The following is a 14388-nucleotide window of genomic DNA, read 5'->3' on the forward strand; positions in this document are numbered from 1 at the left end:
ATGAAATTTAGCTTTATCTTTCAGCATTGTATACATTTCATCCTTATTTTCATAACCCATATACGTATATGTTTACATTAGAAACCAGCAATTGCAGACAGACAATTTAGTAAGACAATGTTGAATAATGAAATATCTTGTAAAATACAGGGGAGCATATTAAAGGCTGATGGCTAAATAGTGTTTCCTTATATGCGTGTAACTTCTTATAGTATCTCTTTTCTGCTGATGAACAACGTTGATAAAGTGCTGCCGCTATGTTGCATTTACCCTTTCTATCCTCCTGGCAGGAATGGTATCGATTCCAGTCTGCCCTACCCTGAGGACTCGTGTTAGTACCTTTACAAGGTGGACTCTCAATTACAAGACCTGTGCACATAAGACTTCTCATTTGGCTTTCTGAGTTACGCAAAGTGTACTTCCTTCCAAGTGATAAAGCGGACTCTGTTTTTTATTTTTTAATTAGATGCTAGAACGGGGGTTGTGGTGGCACAGCGGGTTTGGCCAAGGCCTGCTCTCCGGTGGGTCTGGGATTCGAGTCCCGCTCGGGGTGCCTTGTGACGGACTGGCGTCCCGTCCTGGGTGTGTCCCCAGTGTGTGTTTGTGTTTAGATGCTAGAACACCATAACAACAGAATTCATAATAAACTGACTCATTATGCATCTGATGCTGAATACAAAAGCTTTTTATGATGACATTTACTGCATGAAATGTTTGTTTTAAAGAAATACTCTTTAAACAAAAGAAAAGTACGCTGAGTGCCGGTAGCAGCACACAGGGGCGGGAACACTGGCTGCATGAGGTCCATGCAATTCAGTGGTTTCTTACAGAGACCATATAATGAAACTGCTCTTTGTGGTATCACACTGTTTAGAAACAAGATTAGGGGGCCAAAGCCAAGAGGAAAAACAGGGCCTTGCTGTCTTACCGATTTCCTCTCTGTCTTCAGCTCCTGAATGTAACGTGTCAGGTCAGCGATGATCTGTGAAGTGAGATTTTCGGCTATAACCTCATGCTGTCCTGCGTAGTCATTCAGCTCATTCAGAGTTAACAGGAAGGCCCGACATGATGAGTATCTGTCAGAGATGGGGATATCTTTAGATCTCAGGAGGACAGCAAGCATGGGCATTAGAAACATCCACCTAAACCATTTACCTGGGTTTACTGATTTCAGAGAAAAAAAATATGTACTCCTAAAGGACACCGTAACCACATTATACTGCAGTTGTATATGGACAACTGTCTTCACTTAAAAGAACAAACCTTTCAACAGGTTTGAACTATAGCTTTACACACAAATGTACAAACAGCATGATTGAAGACTTACTTGTTTTCTTCTTCCTCTTTGGAATTCTTTTTAGGCTGGTATTTTTTTGAAAGATTCCTGTGAAGAAACAGAAGGGACCTTTTTTATTGTTACATTACAGCCATGGGGGATTAAGAGGAAAAGAACGAGGTGATAGTGAAAATAACTTTTTCAGTTAGATGCATGAACTGCCAGGTTCTTGGTGAGTGAATTAAGAGCCTAAAATTAATAAGAAGTTGAAAACAAGACAGGAGAGACCTGGAGTGTATCCAAAAGCCAATAAAACCTCATAAAGAAAAATAAAATCAACACATATTCAGCACATACACGTATGATTTATGTTGCCAATTTTGTTCTAAAATAAGTGAGTGTTCTAAATAACATAACACAGTGCATTTGACCAAATTCAGCAAATATATAATCCTCCTAATATATTAAGAGTGAAACATAATTCCAGACATCATGAGCATGGGAGGCAAAGTGAGAGTAAGTTTCAGTGTACTTTGTCCTCAGTTAGCCTGCAATACATTAAAAAAAAGTCATGATGTAAAAGTGTCAAAACATACACATAAGACCCAAAACCATATTTCATACATCACCGTGGCCTCTTATTGACCAACACTCCCAAAAACTGAATCAGAAATGAAAACAAAATACAGCATCGTTGGATGACCAACTTCTGACCAGTTAAGACTTGACAACAACTAGGTACGTAAATATGCCACTATGGATTACAGTCCTATTGAGAATAATCTGTGGGTAACGTGTTCATAAAAATATAACATGCTCATAAAATGTGTAGTTAATAAAATGCAAGTTACATTAATCAAATCAACCACCATAAGCTATTTATATTATTAAGTTATAATAATATAGTCATTTTAAACATCACAACGCAACATTTTACACTGCAATGTCTTTACTGGGAAAAAGTGAATTAAACAAACAAGGTCACTGATGGAAAAGGTATTTTAACCTCTGCAAACATGACACCTTAAAGCAGTCTTATTGGAGTCAGGTATTCTAGTTAGGGAGTCAGGTATATCACTCAATTCATTTAAGGGTTTTACCTGCCCTGCTGTATAAAAAAAAACCACACAATTCCGGTTATCTGCTCTTCATAACAGACTTCTGTTTAAGTGTCATATTTGTCTAATCAAAAGAGATTTCGGAGGATCTTAGAAGAACAGTTGTTGAAGCTCATAAGACTGGGTAGGGTTATGAAAGGATTTCTAAAGACTCGGGCCTCCATCAGTCCACAGTCAGGCAGAGTGTTTACAAATGGAGAACAATCAGGACCGTTGCTACTCTCCTTAGGAGTGGCATCCTATAAAGATCAGTGCAAGAGCTCTCTGGTCTGCAGGCATCTCTTACTCTTGATAACATCTATGTTCCTAAGTCTACCATAAGAAACAAATAGAACAAGAGTGATGTTCATGGGAAGTGACTGAAGGAAACCACTAATCATGAGAACATTGCTGTCTGTCTAAAATTTGCTAAAGAACAATAACTTTAACATGGATATGCTCTGTGGACAGATGTGACAAAAGTGGAACTTTTAGGTAAATGTACATAATGCTATGTTTGAATTAAAAAAACAACAAAAAAAAAACATCTTACACCAACTGTGAAGCATGGTGGAGGAAGTATAATGCTGTGGGGTTATGAGATTGTAATCTTTAAGGGAACAGTGAATTCTAATTTGAATAAGGAAATTCTACTGTTAAATTTCAGGTCTTTCGTCTGCAGTCTAAAACTCAAAAGAAGTTAGGTTACGCAACACGAAAATCTTACAAAACACAGTAGTAAATCAACAATACAGAGGATTAACCCAAAGAAATTCCCTATTTTAAAATATTCAGGTCAGAGTCTGACCTCAGTCCCATTGAAATGTTGTGGCATGATGTGAAGTGGGCCATTTAAGCAATATATCCCAGAATGTACATCAACTTAAACAGGGGAATGGGCCAAAATACCTCCTAACTGTTGCACAGGCCGATTCAGCAGCTAGAGAAAACATTTGTTTGGGGCTATTGCCAACAAAGCACATGCCACTAATAGCTAAATTCACAGAAAATGTATATTTTCACATACTTCTTCCATCAATAACTGTTGACTGTTTTCCATCAACTTGACTATTCAACCCATTTATTTAATAAAGATATGGACATGTGAAATGTTGTATATATGGTTTGTTAAACAAGCCTGTCTTTATTTATTATGGCTTAGATAATAATCAGATTACACTTTAGGAGACATCCATGCAGAAATTCAGATAATTGCAAAGAGTTCCAAAACCTTTTCTCACAAGCATATTACTGTGGATAATGGCATCATTACATATATCATTATTGAAAATATACGAAAATACAACATAATAAAAACCATACACTAAGACCAAATCATCAATATACACTAAAACATACTCAAATAGTGCTTCTGCTATATATTTTTTAAATGGGAGAAAAAAAAAAACTACCAGCAACAAGGGCAACTCAATTTTTCACATAACACTGACTGTTTGCTCTGCTAGGCCCATTGTTGCACGTTATTCCCCTTCTCCGCGCCATTGACAGTACTGTCGACACAATTTCATTTCCGCACATGGAAAAGACAGCTGTGCTTGTTTAAATATTCTTAACTCGCTGTTCCCCTGCAGCTAGTTGATGTTAGGATTTTGATTTTTTTTCTTCCGCAATACGTGGAAATGAAAGGGGTCGGCGGAAAAGGGCGCCCGTGCAGTTGCGACGGACACACTGAGCTGCTGACCTAATTTTGCCTCTCGCTGTGAAACTCAGCCCCCAGCAATCATCACCTTGGAGTTTACCCAGCAACCCGTAACAAGGCAGCCAGTAAGATTTAACCATGCAGCCAATGGAGCAGGTTCCATCCTGCCAGGCGCTCTGCGGTAGAAAAATGTACAGCAAATTGTGAGTCTCCACTCATGCAAAGAATACGCAGCTCCATTAAACACGGTTTTTGTCCGTCACTAAATACACCGTGAGAGTGTCTGGGATGAGTGGTGTAGAGCGCTTGGCAATCCTCCATGTGTCAAAGTTGAATTCAAATTAAGGTAACACCACAGACATGTAAAGAAAACACCATTAGTTCTGAAATTCGCGAGCCATTCGGTACACGCCCTGCTCTGTCATTTACGTGGTACTCCGGGTTGCAGGTTACCGAGATCCTCGTTCCCCCATACGCACGCTCGGAGCTGGCGTCTGCTCCGTTGCTAGGCAGAAAAGTGTCTCCCTTCCTGTCCTGACGCAGCAACATCACGTGCCGGATCGCGTTCCCGATTTTAGTGGTGTAAGAAAGACCCTTGCCCGCAATAAATATTAGCAATATTTGAACATAATGAATACAGTTTCCTAACCTCATACACAGGTGCACATTTACACCTGTTCATTCTCCGATGGCTACTGTTTCTCCTCTTTGGCATCGCATTTTCTGCACGTTTATTTGCCAAGTTATAGATACAGAAGGGCACTGCACCTTCTGCCAAACAGGGATGGAAGACAAGTGACGTGCACAGTCCAAAAAATGTGCGCACAAAAGACTTTATTTTGCTGTTCCTAAACGGAGAGAATGCATATGATGTATATCTATCTATATACTGTAGTCTGACATGAACACATCGTGACTCATATGACAAACACTGCACCTAGAGAGCTGTTATGCTTAAACCCTTTTCTGCCTTGTCCTCCTAGTTGCAAATGATTCGAATCCTCCCCCACAGAGCCTCCCTGCTGTTTTCTCAGTTGCTAGGCAAATCTTCCTCTCGGTCCATCCCTCCTTGTCTGCTTTCAGTCAGACGCCGCAGAGCGCGTTTCACATTTCTGCCCGCGCTATAGTTCACCAGCAAGACAGAGCAGGAATTAACCTGGATCAAATGAGTACATCTGGTAAGACAGTGTCTGTGCTGTTTATCTGCCGTGGGATCCCACGGTTGCCGTTTGTTTTACTGCACGTTATACGGCAGATCTGCAGCAATTGCTGCCGACGGAGAAACTCGGAGATCTGGATTACAGTTTCTGAAAAGGCCAAGGATTACTTCACGAAACCAAATTCTGGAGTAAAATGAATACATAAACGTCCTGGGCTGGTAACAAAGCAGTAATGGAAAGCTAAGGTCAGAGGCACGCCTACATCATCAATTTTATGTAAAAGGAGCATTCTTTTCACGGAAACTGAAAGGCTTCAAGGTTATTTAAGGCAGTATTTTTTACTGAAGTAAACTGATAACGGTCACTGCTACCTGAAAGTATCAGACATATGTACGTATTTTAGAACAAAAGCAGAGCACATAGGGCCAGCCAAAAAAGAAAAAAAAAAACACACTGCATAAACTGTCACACACTTTGTCACCCACTTCAAAGACAGTTTGATAGATAGTTTATTTAGAATTACATTGCATTCTCTTATACGATCATTCCTTAACAAATGAAACGTAAAAACATTTGGAACTAGATAAGAGAGTTTTAAGAAATCAGACTGAAAGTATATTGCATTTGAGTAACAGATGACCTGAGCTCTTTTTTTTTTTTGCTGTACGGATGACAGGAATTATGCTGTAGGGTCTAAACGAAAACCCCCGGAGAGCTGCAAAGGGGACACCGCTTTCTACCGGGTCATTCTGCAGAGCTGTCAGGTGAACAGAAAACAAAGGGGAGGAAAATTTGGGTCATGGCTACAGAGATCTGCAAACACATGGCGACCATAGTAACACGCGCTCTTTCCACTGCACTTCCTGTTTCGGCCGAGCTCGTGACTGCAGAACTCATTTTCTGCACATTGTCTAGCAAAGGAAAGCTTAGGCACCTACGTAAATCAGGCCTCGATCCTTTAATACATCAGTGATGCGCAAAAGAGCAATCACCATTTTACATTCGTCACCATTTAGCATACTGCATAGTATAAGCTCCTCCCTTCTTAAAACAATACCTTAACCATAACCAAAACTATAGGAAATATAGCATCAGCTCCGAACATTATCAACCGTACCACCGATTACAAATGATGTAAAGGAATGTTCTCCGCTGCCAAATTAAAGTACTTCTTTCACTTGCCTAATTTGCTTTGCATAGCTGAGTTCAATCTCCGATCTCTCTTTCACGAATTTGGTGTATTTCTCGACGAACTCAATGCCCCACTGCGTGTGCTTTTCCAAGTTTTCAAACTGATCCTGCAAAACAGAACAGAGAAAACATAAGTTATTTTATGCTGCGATGGTACAACTTTTTATGTTTAACATTTTGCTTACAGAACACTTCCAATAAACACTTTAGTACATTAGTGCCCATTTTGCAATGACAAGAATATCAGCTATACAGGAAGGTTAAGAAGTTTGTTCAAAATCATATGATTACATAACAACACTCACTAACCATTATGCAGTGCATCATCAAATGGGATTTAGGTTGTGCCTTTCATATTCTCCATTTATTCACAGGGATTTCCATAAGCGCAGGTAAAGGATGATACTCAAGTGCACACTGCTACTGTACAATCGCTCCCATTTCAGTCAACATGCTCACTGAATCTGTGTCCAGTTTCCTGACCACCAATTCACACAGTTTAATCGTTTAAGGATTAGACAGGCCACCTGCTTCAACAGACAGGAGGACAAACAACATTTCCCTTCAACTTTGGCATCACTGCAAACAATATTCCCATTTATTTCAATTCTGGAGGACATTGACAAAAAAAATCCATAGCAGTATTCTAAATTATTTACTCTATATTATACTATGATTATAAATAAGAATAGAAGGTTACAATGTCTATCTGCAGTACATGAAATATCCATGAGGTGTTGACTATTTTTATTATCTCCCAGAGAGCGGGTAAAATTTGTATGTGTGAAAAACAGGTGTCATGTCTAAGGGTTATCCTTTATATCAGAAGAACAAAGAGCAAAAAAAAAAACAACATGCATGCTGCTAGGAGACAAAATACTCCACGCAAGCTTATAGCTGGTCTGAGCAGTTACTCAGTCTCGCTGCTGGTTTGAACCACAATTAATAGAGCGCTTTAATTTTTTGGAGGTTATTGGGTCCCATGGTTACGCTCCAAAGTGTTATAAACAGTTGACAGTTGTGGTTTGGCAACACCTCTTTAGAAACGATGGAGATGAAGCTCGCACCGGTGAAAATGATTCTCTTTTTCAGAGATAACAGTTCTTACAATTAAAGCATCTTTAAGAATTTGTTCAGTGATGCAGCCTCTGCTTGTCTCAGCACCACTTCCTGTACAATTTCAGCAGGATGCAAGAAACACAAGCGCCACAATGTAGTAGTAAAAAGCGAAATAGTTGTCAAAAATTCACCTCGGTGTAGCTCCAACAAAGCCCCATTTTCTGCTCAACCATCTCTTGCCGGGTCAAATCCAGTTATTTCGACATTTTAGAACTTGAACAAAACAAAACTCCGCTAGGTAAAGGAAACAAACTTTTCAGCACCAAAATGTAGTCCAAACAAATTGAAACCTACAGGATGTGGGCGAAAACCAGCGCACTCGAAAACGCTCTCGTTCGAACACAGCCAATAGCATAGAGCAGTTAAACTGCCAATAGAGACAGAAAACACGACATTCCGACAGCAGCAAGACAGAGAATCGTGAAAAGCACCTGCAATTACGAGTTACTGCTGACGTAAAGCTCAGAGCTTCAGGCCTTTCCATTTTCATGGTCGATACAAACACTAAAAGAGAAATGTTTAGCAAGAGGCTAAACTCAAACAGAAATAATTCAGTCTTTCTATTTTTTTTTTAAATAAAATCCCTTAAAAAAATCCCTTTTGGAGGGGAATGCAAATACACATTTCACAAACTTCAATACAAATTCTAATACAAATGAAAGAAATGCACATCATAGTGGTTGAGGTGTTCCCCTGAAATGGAAAAACGCAGTTGGAATTCCCATACGGTACCCTGAATTACTCCACTAAAAATTTACCCAGCTGCTGTATATAAATAGGTAAGTCATTGGCAGTCGCTCAGTACCCAACATTTTAAGTCCATCTGGTAAATGCTAAATAAATAAATAACAATAACAACTGGGTGCTAATATGAGATGGTCTCTTCCAGCCTCACGTGTAAAGATGGCAACCGCTGATCGGGCCATTTCATATTTTAACTTTAATAAACAAGTCATTGCTCTGCTTCATCAATTTGTCTAAAGCACTACCCACACACATTCTGCCAACGATACAAGATAATTTAAAAATTAACATTCAGCTGCTGTTCTGAAATCAGTGAAAAACAAGCTCTTCCTGGGGAGCACACACCTGGCAAAAAAGAAAGGAAAAGTGTCCTTTTTCAGTCTCTGCCTCAAAAGATATTAAAAAAAAAAAAAAAAAAAAAAAACTCATAACATACAACAGCTGGCAATATAGTGGTTCGAACTGCTGCCTTTGCACCCAAAGGCTGCAGGTTAAAATCTCACCTCCAGCTGTAGTACCCTTCAGCAAGGTAATTACTCTAAACTGCTTCAGTAAAAATTACGCAGCTGTATAAATGGGTAAATACAGTAATTGTACGTAGCTTAACGCTGCGAATCGCTTCGGAGAAAAGTGTTAGCTAAATAATGTATGTAATGTAATAATGTGCAATCTCGCAAATCCAACTCCATCTGTTCTTAAGGCCTCATTCTGCCAAGTCGGAACAGCGTCATCCCTCCCGTTTGGTGGGTAGGTTTCAGATCAGGACCACTTCCAGTCCCTGCACAGGGGGGAGGTCCTGGTCACCAGGACACTGGTCAATGCCTTGAACTCAGGTCAAAAAGTTTATATGCCTCAGTTTTAAACTGAAAGCCCTTGTATCCTTGACCCTTGACAAAATCTAACATTAAACAGCATAATTAAAGTTAAGTAGGGTAACATGAAATTGTGCAACTTAAAATGTCAAACGTATAATTTACAGCACATTATATGTGAATAAAGGTGGCTGGTAACCTTAATTAATTATTAAACCTTAACCTGAGGAGATGAGATTCACAAACATAAAGCGCAAGTCAAAGTGATTTGAATTTAAAGTCGGAAGGTAACTGAGCACAAAATGACAACCGAAATCGATGATAGTTACCAGAAAAGCTCCTATGGTACGCTGCACTCATAACAATAAACATGGGGTTTTAACGCACAAGGAAGCTGATGTTATGTTGGGACCAATTTGATATCCCTTGTCAGTCTGAGAGCTGCTGCTTCAAAAGCGCTTACTCTTTCTGCTTTGGACAGACAAAAACATCCTGTTGATGGAGGACACATGCTGAGGCATCCTGACACATAACACCCGTTCATGCAATCCGAACAAATTATGCGGGACAACGCAAACAATACTGCACTTGTTCTAAAAACACATCTCAAGTATCGTTAATCACTTGTATGTAGGTTAAAATATGAATATACTGGCACTATTATTTGTGGGGTTACAAATTCCTAAACTCTATGTTGAGCTCCATTCAAAATGTAATTAATGCCGTAAATAGCTACATAAAAACACTAATGTTTAGTTACAAAAGCAAATTTAGTTATCCAGTTTCCGGGCAAAGCATATTTAGTTTTATCGTCTACTTGAAAGATGCAGGTTTTGAGGTTGCTAACTAACTACAGCTAAAATGTCAGCTGGTTACGAAAGTACACAACGCACGCACGCACACAGAGGCTGAAACCGCTTGTCTCGAGCACGGTCGCGGCAAGTCAGAGCCTAACCTGGCACAAAAGTATTTGAAATTAAATAATTAAATGTCAGCTATTTAAAACTTAGCAAGTCTATAGCAGCAGCGACATATTCCTTTTAAAATACTGCTTTAACCGAGTTACACGTTCATTTTGCAATAAAAAAAAATTAGCAGTAAGTAAATATATTCCATTTCCTTTATGATTTAACACATGGTGATGCTTGCTTACATTTCTGGTATTCACTTCTAGTATTTGTACTGCGCACAGACGGGGTAATCATAGTTATAGCACCTATACCTCATGAGATTATATGAAAAAAGTAAGCAACAGAGTGAGGCACCCATCTGAGCAAAAGGCTCTGACTCACCACAAATATGGAGGAAAACAGTGTTGTTAATCACAGCAGGTTTTGTTGCCTTTTTTATATTGTAGGAACTTATGAAAATAAAAAAATGAAAACACAACTAAAGTCATGCGGGATTACACGTTTAGACTGCAACTGCTATAACAAGGCTATAAACATCATGAAGTTTTTTTGGGGGAAGAAACTCCAGCTGAGCCCACTGTTGTCACATCAGGAAAAGAGGTCAAAGGGAACAAAGCACCCTCCCATTTATCAGAAGTCCAGCCCTTGTTATATTTCCTATAACTCTCCTCCGAAATCTCATGAAACTATATTTAGTTTCCAAAAGTTGTGTGGGGCAAATCCCTGCCGCAGGATTCTCTTCAGAGCGGCCTTGCCAAGCGTACTGGGCCCTTCCTCACTTCTCTCAAAAACAAAGCAACGTTATTTCAGACAGATATTCTTTGGGATTATTACAAGGATGAACAAAAAAATGTAATATTGCAAAACATGAAAAGCATTAAAATAAATTTGCCTTTTTCAAACCTACATATTTCTAACTATGTCTATTTTAACATTCATCTAACGTCACTATCATTGTAAAGTCATGTTACATGAAAAATACAGTACAATAGGATGAAGGGCTGCCCAACAATGTACTATCATATCAATATCATTGCAAAAATATTTTAAGCACCTATCTATATAATACTGCTGTAACATTTTGCTCTTGAAGTGCTTTTTAATAGTTAAGTGAGTAAAGAGTCTGTATCAAGAACCGTGCTCATCTTAAGAAACATGCTTGCTGGGATGGTGGCAGAAATGGGATCAAATGACTGACGGCAACAAATGTAATACTGACTAAACATACAGTCAGTAAAACTGATTGTCTGCTGCTGTTGACTGGCTGTTTTTTTCATCCAACACTTGAACCCTCTGGTGATCTTTTTTTGACTCGTTCATCATTAAAAAGGATGGCAAAATGTGACATAGCAGTGAACAATGATGTTTGGCTGCTCCCTATTCCACAGTTCACACTCTCACCACTAGATGGAAGGCGCTTCGAGGGTGTGGCAACTTGGACCCACACCTGATGAGCAACACAAAGAAGTTTTTTACCCCTAAGCAGCAATCCTTAAAAGCTTCATAATACAGACTTCCCTCAAAATAACAAGTAAAAATACTCGTCTTTTCTTAAAATTACATTTATATTATATATAATCCCACTCCCGCTGCTGTAAGGAGAGGCTGTTGTCAAGTGCAGGAAAATTCACACATGGTTTTGACAAATTGCCAAAGGTGTCTCAGTGTCAGAATAAGAAGAAAAATACAAAAAAACAAAGAGGATAAAATGGGAAGAGAAGCATGAAGGGGGGCCAAAAAAAGAAAACAAAAAAAAAAAAAAAAAACATTAAGTGAAGCCAGCTCTGATGCTGCACTCACCCATGACTCTCAAACTTCAGGACTTAAAAAAGTGTTTCTTTTGTGGGGTATAAATCAAAGTCCAAAGGTGACACTAACAGTCCTCACTCTCCTACACGATTAATAGTACTTGTTTTAAAAATCTGAAACATAAGTGACAGAATGAAACAATTATGAAAATAGAATAATTACAAAATACATTGCTGTTTAAACGTGGGTAAAAAAAATACCATTATTTAGGAATTGTAATTTATTTTAGGTGGTATTTTTTGTTTGGGGACATATTCTTTTTTTACAACATGAATTCACCTAATGAGGTGATTTAAGAATTAACTTAAGAATTAAGCATTAACCCCATTAGATAAGAGATGGATGCATACAAGTTTGACACTGTAAATTGCTTTGGACGAAAGTGTCAGCTAAAGAAATAAAAAAAAGACACAATTCCAAACAGCACCAGTTGCTGAGCAATTCCATATAATCAGCATATGCAACATTCCTCGTCCAGTATTCCCTTTTCACCATTCATAGTTTTCTTTATTAATTCCACTGTTGTCTCCATGGTAACAACACTCCGCTCGCATTAGTAGCACTAATGGACTCATCGAAACTTGGGAGCACCAAACGTGACCTGTAAACAACGTGAAAGGGAATCTAAATATTCTACTAAAAAAATTAAGAACATGGAAAAAAAAAAAAAAAAACACGTCCATCTTGAGCAAGCACTTCTAGTAATCAAAGTAATAAAACACCAATTCATAACTGGACGTATCAGAGCAGGTAAAAAAGCAGCGTTAACATCCAGAAAATGTAAGCAGGAATACAAGCCCTTCGCTCAGGCTGACGCACCGATGCTGGCAAAAAGCTCGACACCTATAAAATGTCTGTACTCAGACCGAGTCGCAAGAACAGCAAGTCTACGAGCGAGTGTTACACCGTAAACATTTTCATAAGTTTGGTAAAAGCGCAGTATCCGCTACGGCCTGCCCTTTACAATCAGATTTCGAGAGGACATAAGTAGAGGCTAAGAAGATGCAGATGTTCCAAGTTTGAAGACGGGACCAAGGAACGGTTCCATATGGTGACTTATCGGTGGCGAAGAACAGGCATTGCCCGCTTCCCAGGATTTCAACAGATGCAGGCTGAACTTGAGGGAGCCTGGGAATGAATACTGAGCTAAACCGCAGCAGATTCCCCAGGCAAACCAAGGTCACTCGTAAAATACGCTGCACCAGGCTCAGAGCAATTTGTCACACTACAAACCGCTAAAGCCTTTTACAGTTGGGCGAAAAAAAGAATAAGGCCTTGACAACTTAGTGTTGATATTTGCGCAAGTAAAAAAAGGAAAAAATAAGAAGAGCGGACTGCGCCGCACCACTGGGATTCCCTCCCAGAGTTTCAGTGCCTCTTACACACACCCCCCGTAGGCGTTGTGCCATTAAGAAAAATATTTGTGAGAAATGCTGAGCTCCCTACGCAACACACAGCATCTTTGTCTTCATGCTGACCGGAACAATGCGACTTCAGAGAGGTCTTTAACCCCTTGGTGGGCTGGGGGAGGGTGGGAGGCTCCCGGAAAGGACCGCAGGACAAAGAGCCTGGTAGGCTGGAGCTTTGGCCACAAACATTTGCCTTTGCGATATGCAAGGCCCCTTGAACTCCAGTGGCCCTTCACACAAAAAAGCCACTTACTAGCCTCAAAATCATTCCATGCAAATGGACTCTACATACAGTAGTTTCATTCCAGCAGCTGACATCTATTGAATTTATTAACCCACTTTCGGCGTGCGGGAGGAACCAAGCAGAAGCTACATTATCACAAGTAAAACTTCTCTATTGATCATTTATCAGCAAGTGTAATGATCTCTGTAGCTGGTCCAGCGGCAGCACCAGTCAGTTCCAATAAATATCCGGTGTCCCTTGAGACAAGCAATATAGGAAGCTCTTTCATCTATCTGTTGGGCAAAAACATCGTACTGTACCTGCAGCAACAAAGTGACAGCGGATCAGGGATGAGGTTGCGAAACGAACACTGGAGGACACCAGCCAAAAACGATCCTTTGCCTTTTTCAGTTAGCTCACACGAAGCACAAAACGAATGGCGCTAAAACAGGCAGTGAAACACCACTTCCGACACTGTAAACTATCAAAAGGAGCCCATCTGAAGTCATATGGAAATCAACTGTACGCTGTAATTTTAAACGCGGTTTTAGACGCACACCCATATTTAGTGCGGGTGAGATGATGCAAACAATCGATGCAATTTACCTCCACGTACTAAGAGCATGATGTGACACGTAATATTGTCCTGAACGAAAATGCGAACCAACCATTACTGTAAGAACTGTCACTGCTCCAGATTTTCAAAGAAATACATAGGATGAGTTGAAAGAGTACAGTAAGGAGCTTTGGCTTCAGTATCAGATATAGAACATTACGTTTTGTGATCTCACCGTGTAAAAATTAAATCATACTCCTGGTGAAAAATATCACAGTCACAAAATGTTTGTGTAAATAGCAGTGTTTTCATTTAGTAGCATTTTTAAAATGATGAACTAAACCTTGTTATAATCTGTCCAACTAACATGGACAACAACAGATACAGCAGCAAAGAAGCACGTTTGCGTAACTCACTTTCT

The 14388-nt window shown here is 39.5% G+C and overlaps 1 protein-coding gene across 10 annotated transcripts in view; it reads right to left on the reverse strand.

The window, feature by feature from the left end:
• The window catches only part of LOC108927263 (formin-binding protein 1-like), a 67826-nt gene that overhangs the window by 38080 nt on the left and 15358 nt on the right, over positions 1–14388 (reverse strand). For 9 of the 10 annotated variants that reach the window (XM_018740457.2, XM_018740456.2, XM_018740455.2 and 6 more), the window contains exons 1-4: positions 7635–7783; positions 6376–6491; positions 1328–1384; positions 929–1076 (exon numbers count right to left, since the gene is read on the reverse strand). In XM_018740457.2, coding sequence (XP_018595973.2) covers positions 929–1076; positions 1328–1384; positions 6376–6491; positions 7635–7676 — 363 coding nt within the window. In that variant the 5' untranslated portion in view covers positions 7677–7783. Of the gene's footprint in view, positions 1–928; positions 1077–1327; positions 1385–6375; positions 6492–7634; positions 7784–14388 lie in introns of those variants that run through there. The other variant, XM_029253166.1, reaches the window with a different exon arrangement.

Source organism: Scleropages formosus, chromosome 6 (genome assembly GCF_900964775.1).
Source record: "Scleropages formosus chromosome 6, fSclFor1.1, whole genome shotgun sequence".
In the NCBI taxonomy this organism is placed as follows: domain Eukaryota; kingdom Metazoa; phylum Chordata; class Actinopteri; order Osteoglossiformes; family Osteoglossidae; genus Scleropages; species Scleropages formosus.